General features: G+C 41.0%; 1 protein-coding gene across 6 annotated transcripts in view; it reads right to left on the bottom strand.

Moving 5' to 3' along the window:
* Positions 1-16,183, bottom strand: part of sun1b (Sad1 and UNC84 domain containing 1b) — a 28,010-nt gene that overhangs the window by 8,098 nt on the left and 3,729 nt on the right. For 2 of the 6 annotated variants that reach the window (XM_084926000.1, XM_084926002.1), the window contains exons 1-8: positions 14,226-16,167; positions 13,722-13,819; positions 4,817-5,017; positions 3,047-3,294; positions 1,631-1,903; positions 1,366-1,500; positions 802-930; positions 79-162 (exon numbers count right to left, since the gene is read on the bottom strand). In XM_084926000.1, the coding sequence (XP_084782126.1) occupies positions 79-162; positions 802-930; positions 1,366-1,500; positions 1,631-1,903; positions 3,047-3,294; positions 4,817-5,017; positions 13,722-13,819; positions 14,226-14,237 (1,180 nt within the window). In that variant the 5' untranslated portion in view covers positions 14,238-16,167. Of the gene's footprint in view, positions 1-78; positions 163-801; positions 931-1,365; positions 1,501-1,630; positions 1,904-3,046; positions 3,295-4,816; positions 5,018-7,510; positions 13,699-13,721; positions 13,820-14,225; positions 16,168-16,183 lie in introns of those variants that run through there. The other 4 variants (XM_084926001.1, XM_084926003.1, XM_084926006.1 and 1 more) reach the window with 4 other exon arrangements.

Below are 16,183 nucleotides of genomic sequence, written 5' to 3'. Positions count from 1 at the left end.
CATTAACTCTGTCAATCATGCTACGTGTGAGAAAATGAGCACATGCATGTGTGCGAGTGTGTGTGAGTGCCTGCTTACACAGGGAGCCATTGAGATTAAGATGTGACGCATCTTCAGTAACCAGATCCTTCACATTCATGCTTCCACAGTAGCTCGAGTGAGCTGCAATATACACACAAGGCATGTATTAGCAATATTATCAGTTGTGTGAGAAAGTTATGATGAAAAGGAAGGCGGAGTGTGAGGATGGCAAAATGCACGCCACTAATGTGACGATGAGGAGTCCTCGTGAAGGAAATGAAGAGCAGTAGATAGAAGAGTGAGGAGAAAACACATGTAGTGAAAAGGTCACAGTTGATAAAGTTCTGCAGCTGTGAAAAAAAAACAGCTTAAATCAGCAGCAGAGTTGGAAATAATCTTTTTTTTGCTAATTAAAACTTTTGATTGCACATTAAAAAAGTGGCTGGAGTCAAAGAGCCTTGTTAGTTCTGCTTGACCAGCCATATACTCGACACTTGACAATCAGGCGATGGTTGTTTTGATTTTAATTTTGGGTTTAGTTTACTTCCTCCTTCAGAAACAGAAGCCAAAAGTGTGAAAGTGAAGGTTGAGACATAAACACACGAGGAAGAGATTCTTGAACGTCAAAAAAATCTCCATTTGAGGCGCCTTTCTCCTTAAACAAACAAAACAGTAAGAGCTGAAGAAGGAAGGAAGTGATAACAGGAAAGTTTATTAACACAAGAGCAGGTGAAGATGTCAGGAGCTGCGACCTTTGCCCTTAGTAGTAACAGTGGGTACCTTGTCCTTCATATCCATTAGCCCCGTGGCCCATCATCCTGTGGAGAGTGGTCTGCTTTAATAGCCACAGTTGGGATAAACTTGAGGACGCCGCTTGTCTCACCGAGTCCGAAAACGATGTCAAGGCACCTGGTGACACACCGTTCCGCATTCTTAGTGTTAGTCAAAAATGCACACACTCAACAAAAAGCTACAGATAAATATTGGTGATAAGACGAGGAAGAAGTGACATTAATGATAGAGGAGTTTCCCCAAAGATGCACTTGGATAAAAACAAAACAGGAAGCTATGGAAAGAGTCCAGCAAGAGGAAAAGGTAATAAGGTTACACATGAAACACAAAGAGAGTGAGACAGAGTGATGATGACAGGGCTGCTGAGGTAGAAATCACGAGGTTTCAAATTAGCTGCACACATCTCTAAAAGCTCCTGGAGTCAGTTCTCTCTCAAGATCACCAAGAGTCTCACTCTGAGCGGCTCAGGAAGTTGGGACAAACGATGAGAGAGGAAAACGTGGAAATGACGGGAAAAGAATGAAGAACAAAAGAATGTCTCTTTTTGTGTACCTTTTCCTGTTTGGCTCTTGGCCCTTGAACCCAGCCAGACCACACTGTTGAAGAGCACAGTGACTAAGGACACTATGGGGGCCAAGGCTTGTTTGCTGTAGCGTATACACGTGTTAGACATGGAAGCCAGGACACCTGTAGAGAAACACCACTACTGATTACATTCTCATCATTTCACAACTTAGTGAAAACATGCATTTAACCCCCCAGCTCAGTTATCCAAGCAATAAAAACAATGGCTGCATTTAAGTACGACATTTCTCACCCGTCTTGTTCCTTCGACTCCTGTCTCTGCTGTAAATACTGGTGAAAGGTGATGATGTTGACGAGAGGGCATCGGTGGAAGGTTCGGCAGCTTGAAATGTTGACGACGATGATGACGATAATAATGACGATGCGGATTGTGTGACAAAGGAGTCCGTCTTCTGAGAGTGTACAGAGCAGTCTCTGCAAATGTAGCCATTGGAGAGCACGGCGTGGGACTTTGACGTACTGGCATCGCCGTTGACACTTGATAAACTGTGGCTGGGAGTCTGCCCTGCAGGAGGAGAGCGTGTTCACATGTTTATGAATCATTCACACAAAGGAAACCATTAAACCACTAGCTACATATTCTTTTCCTGGTGTTAAGGTAGTTGACTGCACACAGCAACATTAAATACCTACTGTAGCAGAATAAGGATTAAGATCTTTTACTCTCTCTTGCAAGACTGCATAAATCTGCAGTAAGTGTGCTGGAGTACACTGCTGTTAAGATACATTTTTTGGTATGGAGTTCTGGAAAAGTCCTCTTAAAATAAAAACAGGGCTCTCCAGATTACAGGCTTTTGGGCCCCTCAGACTCAGTGATAGTCAACAGTGAATATCTGAAGCTTCAGCGAGCATTAATGATAATGTCTGAAAGTGATTTTACGTCAGATGTCTGAGTGGAAATGATCAGTCAGAGAGAAAGTTAGAAGCAACAGAATGTCTCCTGTTATTCTCTTGCACAGTAAGCGGCCTCCATCTGGATGCTTTAGTTCGCTGAACGATAGAAAGGGAGTTAGAAATGTGCCTCACTCTGTGAGAGACGTTTTTGTAGAAAAATGAAATTTGAAACGATACCATCCATAGATCTGTGTGCAGCTGCTTTTGAGGGAGTTTCAGGGGATCTCATGTGCCCACGTGGAGCAGGTAAACATGTTCACATTCAAAAATAAAACTGATACTCAAATGTCTGAATTAAGTAAAAAATTAATAAAAAACAAACAAAAAACCCTGCAATTACCCAAACATAAATATTTGTTTTATGTATTCTCATTTGTGTTGTAATAACATATCTTTTACTTGACTGAACATTTTGTTTTACCATTACTCCGCCTCATTTTCTCAACCAACTCAGCAGTCACTTCATCCTGTTATATCTCCACTCCTGAGCAATTATTCTGGGTATGCAAGATTATCTAATATAGGGTCAACAAAGAGCAGTTACCCAAGATAAGCCTTAAATTCTTTTTGATAGAGTCTTTAGGAACTAAAAAAAAAAATAACATCTGTCATTTTATTTTTTCAGAGAGGAAGTTCAGTTGTATATTCTGCCCTGTGGAATCAAATTAAAATGCTTAATTAAAGGAGATTTTTCAGAAGTATTCTCTTTCACGATTGAGTCTTTATTGTTATGTAGTTATTTATTCCAACTTACCCCAGTGTCCATCCACACAAGTTGTTGTTGTGGTGGTAGTGACAGTGCGTTGCCTCAGATGGGGCTGTTCAACGATGGCTGTGATCTGAGCGGCATCAGACGCTGTGCTGCTTTGCTGCAAGCTGCTGCTGCTGTTAATGGGGGTATTACCAGCTGAGAAGGTGAGGGTTTTCCTTGGTGTGGCAGCCTGGCTCAGGGATAAAGACAGGGAGTTGGAACTGGACTGTTGCTTTCTGCTCCGCAGCGTCCTGTGTTAGCAGAGAGGGGAAACAGAGCTGTGAGTTTCGCGGTGTAAACAAGTATATGCTGAAAGCACTGTACGCAAGTTATACACAGTAAGAGCCGTCCCAATATGCAGCCTCATCAAGAGAGTGTGCCATGTGATCGGAAAAGGTGCTCGACACACTTAAACCTCATGTAGTTCACGCTTCTCTAAAACGCACTTTAAAGAAGTGGTGACGGCTACTCTGAGTCTACTGCACCACACTAATCCAGGTGGCACTTCGCTCCTGGCTGATTTTGTACCTAGATTTATTTAGTTTATAACACGCTGAATATCATTACAACCAAATCTCCACATTTATCATTTAGAATAATCAATCGCATTGATCAGAATGAGATTTCTGTGTTTCTAGGTGATGCTTATGTGAATATTCGGGAAAGCAGTCTTCAAAGATATCAGAGTAATTAAAATAGCAACCAGCAGAGACCATTATTGTTTCTGTTTTATTTGATCCTTTGTATCACTGAAAGAAACTCTTCTTTAACAAAAACATAAATAAATCATAAAAAGTCTTTCAGCTTGGTCCTTGATACATCTGGTCAGCGATACGACAGATAGACACTGGTGTAAGTGAACCACTGTACCAATGTTCAGCTCATCTAGAATCACTAGTTGTAGCAATGATTTTGAAAACTACAATGCTTCTATAAAAAGTGAAAATAGGTAAATATAGGAAATTCAAACCCGCGGTTTTCTCCTGAAACCTGCTTTTTTGGGGAACCATATTAACAGAACTGTAGCACTGCACGCTTGCTCAATGTTTGGTAATTGCGTGGGAATAAAGAAAACCCGCAACTGAGCTGTGGTTTCTTTTTACAGACATGCAGAACCAAATAAAACTATAAATACCCAGCAATAATCACAAGAGACGTACAATAGAAAATTAAAACACAGCTAATAGCAATACAAAACTGCATTAGAAAACAAATTAAATACAGATAATAAAAATTACGTGATAAGAAAAGTCCACAGAATCAGCTTAATGTAGATGGAGTGGCAGACTACTCCGAAGCTAAGCCATGAGACACAAATCAGTCTGTGTTGGTATTCAGAATGACCAAACGTAAATAAACAACATAAATAAAGCCACGATCGCCACGCTCAAGAGTTGTGTGTTCGTCTTGTAATCAGAAGGTTGCCGTTTCGAGCCCCGGCTCGGACAGTCTCGGTCGTTGTGTCCTTGGGCAAGACACTTCACCTACCGCCTACTGGTGATGGCCAGAGGGGCCGATGGCGCGATATGGCAGCCTCGCCTCTGTCAGTCTGCCCCAGGGCAGCTGTGGCTACAACTGTAGCTCTCCTCCACCAGTGTATGAATGTGAGTGTGAATGAATAGTGGTATTGTAAAGCACTTTGAGGGGTCCCGAAAAGCGCTATATAAATGCAATCCATTATTATCATTATTATTATTATTAAAATTCTTCTTTTACTCTTTGGTAAGTTAAATGTTAGAGTCAAAGAGGAAAAGTGCCCATTTCTGGTCTCACCGTGTCTCTCTCCTGGTGCTGGTGTAGCTGCTGCTGCTGCTGCTGTGGTGGTTCTGGGAGTAATCAGCCAGGTTCTCGTTTCCATAGTGACTGGCACTGGTCTGGAGACGCAGGCTCCGTCGTGACATCCTGGGCGACTCGTATACAGGAGCTATCTGGTGCTCTTTCTCAAACTCTAACGCTGCTGTTGAATAGCTGGAGCTGAGAGTGAGAGCGGACAGAGAAAAGCAGGAAGAACAGAAAGAGCGGGAATGTTGGAAAATTGGGAAGGAAAACAAAACTGTTCTGTGAAAGAAGGCACTGCATGACAGTTAATTACAAAGAGGGCGTTTCTTTTATCCACTGCATGGGAATCCTTTTGGAGACAAACCAGCCTCGAGAGTGCCTTTATGCTTCAAATCAATACTGAATGGGGATATCCTGCCTTTTTACTCATGTCTGTCCCTCAGTTAGTCAACTTAGAGACACTTTTTTAAAAAACAAAAAACAAACCCAGTCCTTTTTACAGAGCTGTGATGCTTTTGTTCCCTGCAACTGGCAGAGCTCCTGACAGGAAGTGACTCACTCACCACGGAGAGAGAAATATAAGAACAGGCACAGAGTGTCTCTGAAAGTAAAATTAGACAAACAAACCCAGTAAACATCCAAAGTATGCGAGAAGGCTAAACACGAGACTCTTACTCCCCTCCCTGTAAAACCAACTGAAAGTCAGAACACACTATGAATGTTGTTTGCCGTGCTTCGCTGTGACTCACAGGGCCACACCCACCTGGAAGAGTAGGCACTGAGCCAGGACAACATTCAAACAACTGCAGACTACACTGGAACACTATGGAACTTGCTAATGCCTCTGGGCTGGTGCGAAAAGAAAATGCCTTAAAGTACAACTGTTCCATCTTTCTCTGTAATAGTAGAGGCACTAATGCTTTACAAGCACCACAAACATGACTGTAGGGTCTGAATGACTCGTCAAGGAACTCGATTATAACAAAACCCTCAATGCAAAGTTTTTGCTACATCTAAAGAAGCGCTGGTGTACTGGACTGGACTCATTTCAAGGTTTAATGACAATATTTTTAAAATTGGCATTAACATAAAATATTGTACTTGTGATTATTTGTTTAGGCATTTAAGAAAATGTTTCCTTCTAAAAAAAATCTAATTTTAATATGACACACAAATGAAATGAAAGGTTTTTTTTGACAGAATGTACAGTATTCAAAATGTGTCTCTTAAATATTTATTATTGCTGATTAATGAGACAAAAGCATTTTATTTCTCCTTTAATTTATGAAATAATCAATTAAATATTTGATTACAGCACGATCTGTAAAGTCTGTCCACAAGTGGGGAGGGTGGAGCTCTGGAGTGAGCCTCTCAATGGAGGACGGGGAATAAACTTCCTGTTACACTTCAACAAGGAAACTCTGTAAATGTGTAAACACGAGTTTTATGGCCTGTCCATATCTCTTGCAGAGCACACGCGGCATATGATTTCAGAGGAGATTGACCAAGCCAGCAGTATGTGCATGCATTTGTGCACGTTTATATCTTGTGCAGGTTGCTCTGTGTCCCTCCCTCGGTCTCTAAAACCCAGAGGATTACACACTCCCACTGAGAGCCAATTAAGTCCTTTCGTCCTCACTCTACCTCCCGCCTGCTGATCCAACTGGCCCTTCTTTGAACACATGACCACCGGGGCAGTATCCTGCTGATCTGAAATTAACCTAGCTTCTACTGCAAAGCATATACACAGGATTGGTAGCAAGGAGAGGTTTCTGTAAAACACCAAAAAGTAAAAAAATGTTACAAATCTTTCAAAGCAAAATAGGTTTTAAAATGCTATAATGAGCACTGTCATTAGTGCACTAATTAGTAGGAGGCAAGAGTAAAATTTGAGTAAAATCCAAACTAGAATCAAAAGTTGGAAACATTTTTGTCTCAAATCATTGTCCACTTATGCCTACAGCACTGATATCCCTGAATAAGCATCTGTGCTGTGAAAATGACCAAACAACAGACCCAACAGAGCTTCAGTAGAGACTATAAGGACTCTGCTGGACACTGTCTAAACAAAGGCCTGAGAAAATAGTGCGTACCGTAACACAGGTAGGCTAAATATCAAAATAACAATCAGTTTTCCATCACACCTGCACCTCTTTTCATCTTATTCAAATTTGAAATTTAAATATTGGGAAACAGCTGCGTGGCAGTCGAGCATTTGCCTTTCCAAATCAACTGCGAGTCCCAAACTCTGACAATTCTCTTTTTTAAAGTGATCCAAAAATGACCGAAAGGAATTAGTCCAGTGATTCCGGTCCACAGCGAGAATGTCTCAATGCCACACTTCAACAGCTGCAACATAGAGTGGATAAAATGTAATAACTGTTGCTTCCAGGTTACATTCTTATCAAAACACAACTTCATTCCTATTTATACAAGAACTCACGCACACACAGAAGTGTGTTTTTCATACCAAAGCATAATGATTCAGGTTTGATTAGTAACGTTTCTGTGGGGTGTGGAAGCAAGTGTTACAGGGCAGATCAGGGTGTGTGCACGAGGAAACTGTCTGCATAGCCTACAGCCAGGTAGAAGCTTCCTAATAACCTTCTGTTCTACCTGGAAACCCCATGTGGGCATATTTTAACAGAACGAACACCATTTGGGTTTTTATAAAAACAAAGCTTTTACCTCCAAACAGAGCTGGTTACCACCCCCTCCTTTAGCAAATTTAAAAAAAAGTTTAAAAACAAGCGATTCGTTTCATCGGGTATCCAAATTCATCCATGTGCCGCTCTCTCCCAGGCGGCTTCCACGGCCCACATCAGTGACAAAAATAGAGGTGGACACAGCAAAGAAGACAAAGATGAAGAGCCATGCAGTACATTACAGAGAGAAGACACTTCCATCCTGACATTCAGCTTCCTGGAATCTCTCCTTACATAACACTAAAGCTTTATCTTCCCACACTCAGTGGGCGCAGCCAAACTTTCTTACAGCGCACAACTGCACATCCAATCTGATCAGACAGGAATCTACATTTAACCAGCTTAAGTTTGCCTTGTTGTTACTTTGGACATTTCTTATGCAGTCGAGCTGTTTATATTTGTTATAGATTACTAAAGCTCAGCCTACGATCAAGTAAAAATCACAAAATATATATTTTATGTCATGACATTCATTCATCCGGGTGTAAATGTAGCTGAGTGAGTCTGTTTACTATGCATGATCAGTGCAAGGAACTTACAGCTCATACAGGAAGCATTTGTCCATGGAACGAAAGACAGGTCTCCACTGATCCCACTTATCAAAATAATCAACTGGAACAGAAAACCAATTGTTTTTTTAGGGTTTTTTGTTTTCTTTTATGACAGTGCAGAAGTTGCAGCAGCTGCCAAAATAACTCAGGAAATTGTCACTTCTGGTTTCATCTTCATCTATCCAGTGACAGATGATCCCTCCACACCAACAGAAAAAAAGTTACTCCTGTGACATCACCACAGGTGAGTCTACACCCCCAGTGCTAGAATTTGTTTCCCATCTCTAAATAGCCTCCCACATGAAGCCTGCTTTGCGTAGTGTATGCAAAAGTATGAAATCCAGTCATACAAAATACAAAAGGAGACACTTTGTTGACACCAAGCAAATAAAATGAGCATATCCATTCAGCTATTATAAAAATAATAATTCTGATATACTGGAATGAATACATAAAATCATTTTTGTGATCGAGCATCATGCATTCACATACAGCAAGTAAATGTCTGTAAGTAAATGTGGCCAACATCACTACTAAAGAAGTTATGAGGGCTCAGAAATGCTGGCAGCAAATAAAAAATGACATAAATAAAACCCCAAAACGTGTAAACCCATTAAAAGCCCCATGTTCTCCAAGGGCCTTTAATCTGGAAAATATTGATACCATCAAAGTCAAATTTTGCATGGTTTCATTAAAAACACTAGAAACTTATTGCACAAAAAAGAAAAAAAAAAAAGATCAGCTGGGGGGCACTAATTAGTTTTTTCCCTTCATTTTTCATTAACCTTGTTTAAAGTCCAGCAATGAATGATTTAGCCCACCTTGTTTAAGGGACATATGTGAACAGATGTAAGATAAGGGCTAAAAGTTGTATTATACTGTAACGTTTGCCTAGTTCCTTTGTCACTTTTTAACTTCTTTATAGTTTTTATGAGCCTTTATAGGAACGGTTAGCTTGTAAGACATTAAAACTATAAAAATGTAACGGTTGTAGTTTTCTAAAAGTAAAAGAAAAATGTCATTTTTACCAATGGCATTCAGACCTCAAAGATATCTCAGTTTCATCTGCAGGAGAAAATGTGAACACAGCATAAAAGAGATCAAAGCAATTGTGATAAGTGCAGGGAAAAAAACAGTTAAACACAGCAGGAAGTCAGCTGAAGTCTGCTGCAATATGTCCAGTTAGTAAGAACCCTGCCCCATGATGGCTACCATTTGCACCCTCTGTGTCTAACACTAACACACTTGCACGCACACACGTTATAAAAACCATTTGGGTTGTAAATCTCAGTGTGGAAACCACAGTTGTGGCTGCAATGCTTTGTCAAAAGCTTGCCAGGAGGTTTATACACCAACACACACGCACATGCGCACACACACAAACACACTATAATAAGAGGGGCATGCTGACCTGATTTAAACTTTCAGAAAAATGAAAAGTCCTAGTTAAAGTCGTCCAAACAAATATTTTGTTAGTTGCCCAGTGCACATCTGAATGTCTTAAGTACTGTCCTACCACGTAAAAGAACCATTTACATAGAACATCACTTTCGAAAGGAAAAAGGTGAATTCAGACATCAGATTTTCTAATTGAATTTGTCCAATTTTCCATCCGCAATCTCATAAACCAAAATTTCTTTGGCTGGCACTTTAATCTAATCACAGCTAAACATTACATCTCTTGTAAATAACACAAAATGTGTTATATGGGAATGCTGCAAGCGCAAGAAAATTGAAACTACTGCAAGTTCTACTACTGAATGTTCATGGGTTATTAGATTGGTACCAACAGCAAACTATTTTAGAGACTTGGGATGCTGTTATTTGGCTGACGCTCGTTTCTATTTCGTTTCCATTATTCAAATCTCCTCCCTGTGATATTACAGGATTGTGTTGATTGTGTTTAAATTGTATTCCTCTCAGTTTTTTCAGTTGGAAATTCAGTTGTGCGAGCCTTCGAAAGTCTGTGGGGAAAATATGAAATCAGAGCACAATTGTGGCCCCCCTCTGTCTTCCTGTTTTGTTCAACTGAGCCCTTTAAGTGCCAAGGCCTATAGTTACCAGAATCCAGGATCTGAGAGTCTTCAAATTTCCATCCAAATATGTTTGGGTGGGTTGGATTTGGCACTGAGATTAGGATCATTTGAGCCCACCCACAGACAGTACCTCCCTCTGCCCTGCTGTGTGGTGTCCTTTTCCTATCCGTGCTATAACACCACAGTGTGCCAATTTATGTTGCTGTTGCTGCCACAGAGACCGTCCTAAACAAATCTCTGGCTGGAGAGAGACTCATCAGAAGCAGAAGCTAGATATTTACCACGTCCACAGACAGATGCTGTGATGCAAAAACACAATACAGGCCAGAAACAGAAGTGCTTCTTTTATGCAGAATCATATTCATCACACACTTAAGATTTAAGGTTCAAATTTCTACTTTTATTCGTTTAAAGAAACAGAAATGTTTGGATAACACTCACAAGAACAGCGGAAAGCTAACTCTTAAACCCTTAAAAATCCAGCTGCTGTCATATACTTGGCACTTGTGCAGCAGTGCACGTAGTAATAAAAAAAAAAAAAAACAGACCACATGTCAAAACAACTGCAGCAGCACGGTGAGCAACAACTGTCCAGCTTACTCTCAGTGCACTCAGCCCCACCCTATTCATGTTGTATCCCTGAATCTGGTCTTGCAGAGCATGACTAGCAGGCACAAATCTGATGAGAAAATGTGCTTTGTATGCTCTTGCAGATTTATGTTTGCATCAATTTGCTTAACCAAATTAATAATAATAAAAAAAATCTGTTTAAATCTGTATTAAAAAAATGTTTCCATGGCTAGAAGGCTGAGTTTCTATCTGTTATTGTCACATTTATTTATTCATTTTTCATCGCTTATGTGTAGCTAATGTTTGCAGATAGCACTATATAGTATCAGAGTACTCAATCAAGCCTGCTGCTTACAGTTTACACAGTTCAACCATCACTTGATGGAGAAAAAGCCCCCAAACAGAAGCCCCAGCCCTACTGACCTACTTCCACTTCTATAAAATATGGAGGGTCTCTAAGAGTCAACACTTGGCAAACACACCTGCTTTCAGTGCATTTTTCTGGAAGTGGTGCAGTTAAATTCTCAGTCACAGCCTGTAAAGTGCAATTGTTCTTGTTTGCCATTTATCAAGTCAAAAGGTTAAAAAATGTGCAAAAACAATCTATGATGTTAAACCTTCAAGCTTAGAATATGCAGTTATCTGAAAAGGCTTCAGAAAAAACAAAGAGGACTGAGTCTACATCACTATTCCTGGGCTAGTCACATAAATATCACCCAACTCTAAACAATATTTCAAGAGAAGACATAACACAAAGTCTGTGGTGTTTTGTACTTCACCCTTGTTCACACATGCAAAAGCTGTTTTTTTAAGCTTACCTTTATCTTTTCCCCTCTTCTCAACAGTTTTAGGACACTGAATACGGACCTTTTAAAAAGTCCTTCAGCTGTGGTTTTGGTTTGCTGTGTCACTCCTAACAGCATGCTCTAAGCTTCAATTGTATTTTTGCATTTTTATATGGATGGATGGTTTTTCTGTTTGTTTTTTGAACAAATGTTTGTTTACATTTTTTAATATTGATGACAACAGGAAAACTCTGGTTAAACTCTCCAGAAAGTTGATTCTGATCATCTAAAACAGTGTCAAAAAGAATGGAACCAATTTTCTGAGCTATCATTATCAGGATTATGGAACATGAATCAAAGTATCCTGGTTTAGAACATAAAAGAAAAGACTGTTGAGAAGTCTCCTTTTACTGGACTGAGGCTCACTCTACATTGTAGCAGCTGTGTAGGCACTGGGGAATTCCCCAACTTAAACCTTGTCTGGTGATAAATTAGATTGTACGAGCATTTCTCTCATTGGGAGCACATACAGTATTACTCAGACTGCTGGGTCCATGTTGTAACAGTCTCTCCCTGGTAAGAGGGAAGCCCGTTCCTCTAGCACTATCAACTGCTACAAAACTTGTCTCTGCTCTTTTGAGTTTTGACAACAGATGGGCCAACGGTTTCTGTCACCTGACCCTGTCCCTCTCTGTGCTACTCTCTTGCATTCACTGTAGACCATGCACACTCAAACACACACACACTGAACACATGAGGGGCTATTTGCAAGCGCCAACATTTAGTGCCTCTGAGCTGCAGTAGACACAGGCTAATAAAAACAACAGATCAGTCAACTAGCTAGTCAAGCAGCATAAACTGTTAGCCTAATCCTGAGATCACGGGCACGGCTTTGACTGGGAGGTTCATTAATAGCTCCCCAGCTGACTGCATTCAAAGGAACATGATTAGCGTGTTTGAGCCTTTCAAGTCTACCTTGCAGACTTGGGTGAGGAGTCAAACAAGCTTTTGTACATTCTTCTTATTTGGCCTCAGTCTAGAGACTGTGACTCATGAGACTTATTACTAGGAAAGGATTTCACACAACTTGAAAACACACCCTGTGTGCCACAATCCTGACCTGAAATCTGAAGAATGTTAATATTTTGTCATTTTCATTATAATACAGCATCAGAGATTACATGCTACTCTAAAAGCTGAACGTGAAAAACATCTAGTCAGCCAACTACCACTGTCCATAAATACCAATCCCACCTGCTGACACATCAAATACATGATGAAAACAACACAACTTAGTGTGACACACATTTACTGAAGCTGCTGTTGACTTTGTCTTGCTGGCTGGGAAAGAGCACATGGATCTGCTTAGTGCACTTCTCACCATGTGATTTGCATTTCTGCAAGAGAAGCTGTAAACCAAATGAGGGGTCTTTGTTCGAACTTGACTTTTTACAAGACTCTCTCATACTCTCATACTCAAATGAGAAGCTCCTAAAAGTCATGCAATCACTCTCCCATTGCCTAAAGCGAGGAAAGGCACAATGAAGTTAAAATTTCTTGCTCTGCAAATGCTCCTCTGTTCTGAAAGCAATGAGGAGCATTGACCACGCCCAAGCCAGGATGACTGACAAGAAACAAGGTGTGGAAGAGAACCACGATGGGAGAGGCTGGTGTTACATGCATGCACACGTATGGACACCATCCTCTCCGACAATAAATTCAAAACACCACGACTTCTTCTCTTTTCTTCTAAAAATCATTGAAAAGTTTTAAACTGCCACGCTGATTTTGCAATATAGCGAAAAGTGCGTACAGACAAGCCTCGGATATATTTCTGCGCAAGGCTTCCCAACTGCTCACCAAGCACGAAATGCACAACTGAACTGTGAGGCTGACTCATCAAAACCACAACCAGATGATATTTTTACATCCACAGATTTACTAAAACCTCAAGTTCAAGAGCAGAAATGTACTGAGGAGCAAATACAATTAAAAATCTCATGCTGTTCTTATAAATGAAAGCATTTCTATTTTAAATGAAAAGCAAATCATGTGCATATTCTCAACTTTCAAACAGCTGAGGGACAGATGGATATTTTCAGTAAGGAAATAAAATGGGAAACAATGCAAGTCATAACCAAGAAGACAGAAAAATTATTACATGAGAATTAGAGTTGCTGTGGGCCTGAATGTTTGATGCTGCAGCGAGAGTACCGCAGCGAGTCTACGGCAGCGCAGCGCTGAAGTCTCACCTGAGAGAGTAAGTATAGCCGGTGTTCTCTGGAGCACACTGTGGTGGCGTGTATGTGTGCAGCTGGGAAAAATCCATGTTCAGACTTCTTTGTTTAGACTGCAAGAGTTAGGATTCAAGGCAAAGGACTATTTTAGCCAAGGACAACAAGAACAGACCAACTTCACAGACACACACAACAAAATGCAAAACGCTTTGTTCAGTTTGTCTCTGGCAGAAATGATGAGCTCGAGTTGCGCCACAGCTTAACTGCATTTCGAGTACAGATTCAGAACTGCATCTACATTTTATAAAATAACACAGCACTAGCAAATGTCCTGCCTCTTCCCAAATCAATTCAAGCTCCATTCACTGGGCTGTTCTCCAAGAAAACACAACCGCCAGTAAGTGCTGTGCTGTACAGCCATGTGCGGGCAAGACCCTAATGAGAGCTGCTGGACATTCCTTTTCCTCTGGAATACAACAATACTACTGTGTTTCTGCCTGTGGTTGAGAGTTGGCCAACCTCTTCCTCCATGCTGGCTCACGCTGGTAGATGACAGAGGCTACGGACACCAGTGAAGCTGTAGCGAATGACTCGTCTCTTCTCCTCCGGACACAAAGAAAACAAGCAGCTGATCGAAAAGGCTGGTAGAGACAGGCCAAAGAATGACAATCCTCTTCCCCTTTGTAATAGGAGGACTCCTCACCAGCACAGCTACAGCTACAGTGAGCACTTGAGTAAGCTGAGTATTATGAAACCCAGTAAAACACAAAGGGGTGGGGCTGATTTATAAGGCAATGGGCGGGAAGTCTAAAGCCAAAAGGCTGGTCTTCTTAGTGAAACCTGCATTGTGTGAACTGCTGTACAAATACTTCGTTCCACATGCTCACAGTTGAAAGTTTCTCAGGTTAACCAAGGTAAGATTAATCCATTCCAACACAGCAGTTCTTCAAATATTCCTACTTTGGTGAACAGTTGGTGAAGAGTTGTGTATTGTTGCGAGCATGTCAATATGAAAGTGGACCCAATGTGTTCATTCCCAGCTCCGTAGCTTAGATTTGCATTATCATGCAGAATTCAAATACTGGGCTGTGATGAAAAGCTGCAGTCCATCCACGGTCTGAAACAAGCCATCTTAGCTCCATTTTTAAGCCTGCTTTCCGTCAACGGCCTCACACTTGCATACGAAAGGTATGACTGGCAAGTGGGTGGGACTGCTGAGTGTCCCTGATTGCTGTAGTAGGGATATGCGCTCTAAATGATATCATACAGAGCCAAGGGTAGAAAAAGCTGCCCGCAACAGAGCATTTAAGCAAGCTGAAGAGTGAGATTTTGGCTCAAATGGATCACTTCCACGACCTCACCACACAAAGCTACATGCAGAGTATACAGTGGTAGACAATATTGCCTCAGGCAGCTTTAAATGAGATAACTGATGCAATAACAGTGTCCGATTGGAGGTTTCTGGCCACAACAGAGCAACTATTCTAGATGCCACTCTGTGCATGTGGCAGTCTGACTCAAACTTCTGTTCAACAACTCAAAGACAGAGCAGCAGAATAAAACAGATGGCCATTACTGAAAACCCAGCACCAAACTCTCAACACCATAATCTTAATCATGATTTCAAATCCACATTCAAGTCTCCAAGCCGAAAAGCGGGATAAAAGGAAACAAATTCCCAAAAGCCAAGGGGACTACTTAAATTCAGCCAGGATTAGTTTTGGGTTGTTTTTTTTTTTTCTTTTTTTGCAACATGTCAGCACTGCGCTGAATCATGACGCAGGCGCTGAATGTGGACACTCCGAAATTAAATACTAATCTCCCCTACGGTGCATTAATCCACCAAGAGACAAGCTGAACAGTAACAAAAGAAACCAGAGACACAAACACATGCAACACAGTGACACCTTTACACCTTTCCCACAGTACTATCGCACATCTCCCTTATTATTTTTTTTGCTACCTCCTTTACGCAAACTGTGTGCGACGAACAGCGCAAACAGCTGAGTCCTGTGACTGCTCCAGCTACTGTCAAAACACAGTAATACACTAATACTGTTTACAGCACATGTGTACTCCTGTTCTAACTGTATTGCGCTCAGGCCCGATGACATATCAGCCCCGTTACATTCGTGCTAAATTTAGAAGCTGGATGTATTTAGACAGCGCCGTCACTGACTTACAGGCTTGTGCAACGACGCGCTAATCACACTGCTCATCGTGCAGGTTAACTTGAGATTTATCTGTAAAAACAACACGCATTTACTGATCACTACTAACCACAGAGAACGCGTCTAACGTTTGATACTGTCGCAGATGTAATAAAACGACCGTAGAAAATCAGGCCTAAAATTGCGCACACTGTCAAAACTGTTGGCAAAGGAGCGCAGCGAAGATCCGAATTAAAAAAAATTGCAAACACACTGTCACTAAAAACAGTTTCTACATTAATATGATTTTCAAAGCAGCTGGTCAAC

Source organism: Perissodus microlepis, chromosome 4 (genome assembly GCF_051167445.1).
Source record: "Perissodus microlepis isolate ML-2025 ecotype Zambia chromosome 4, ASM5116744v1, whole genome shotgun sequence".
Classification (NCBI taxonomy): Eukaryota; Metazoa; Chordata; class Actinopteri; order Cichliformes; family Cichlidae; genus Perissodus; species Perissodus microlepis.
This window is presented reverse-complemented; position numbering and strand designations above follow the sequence as displayed.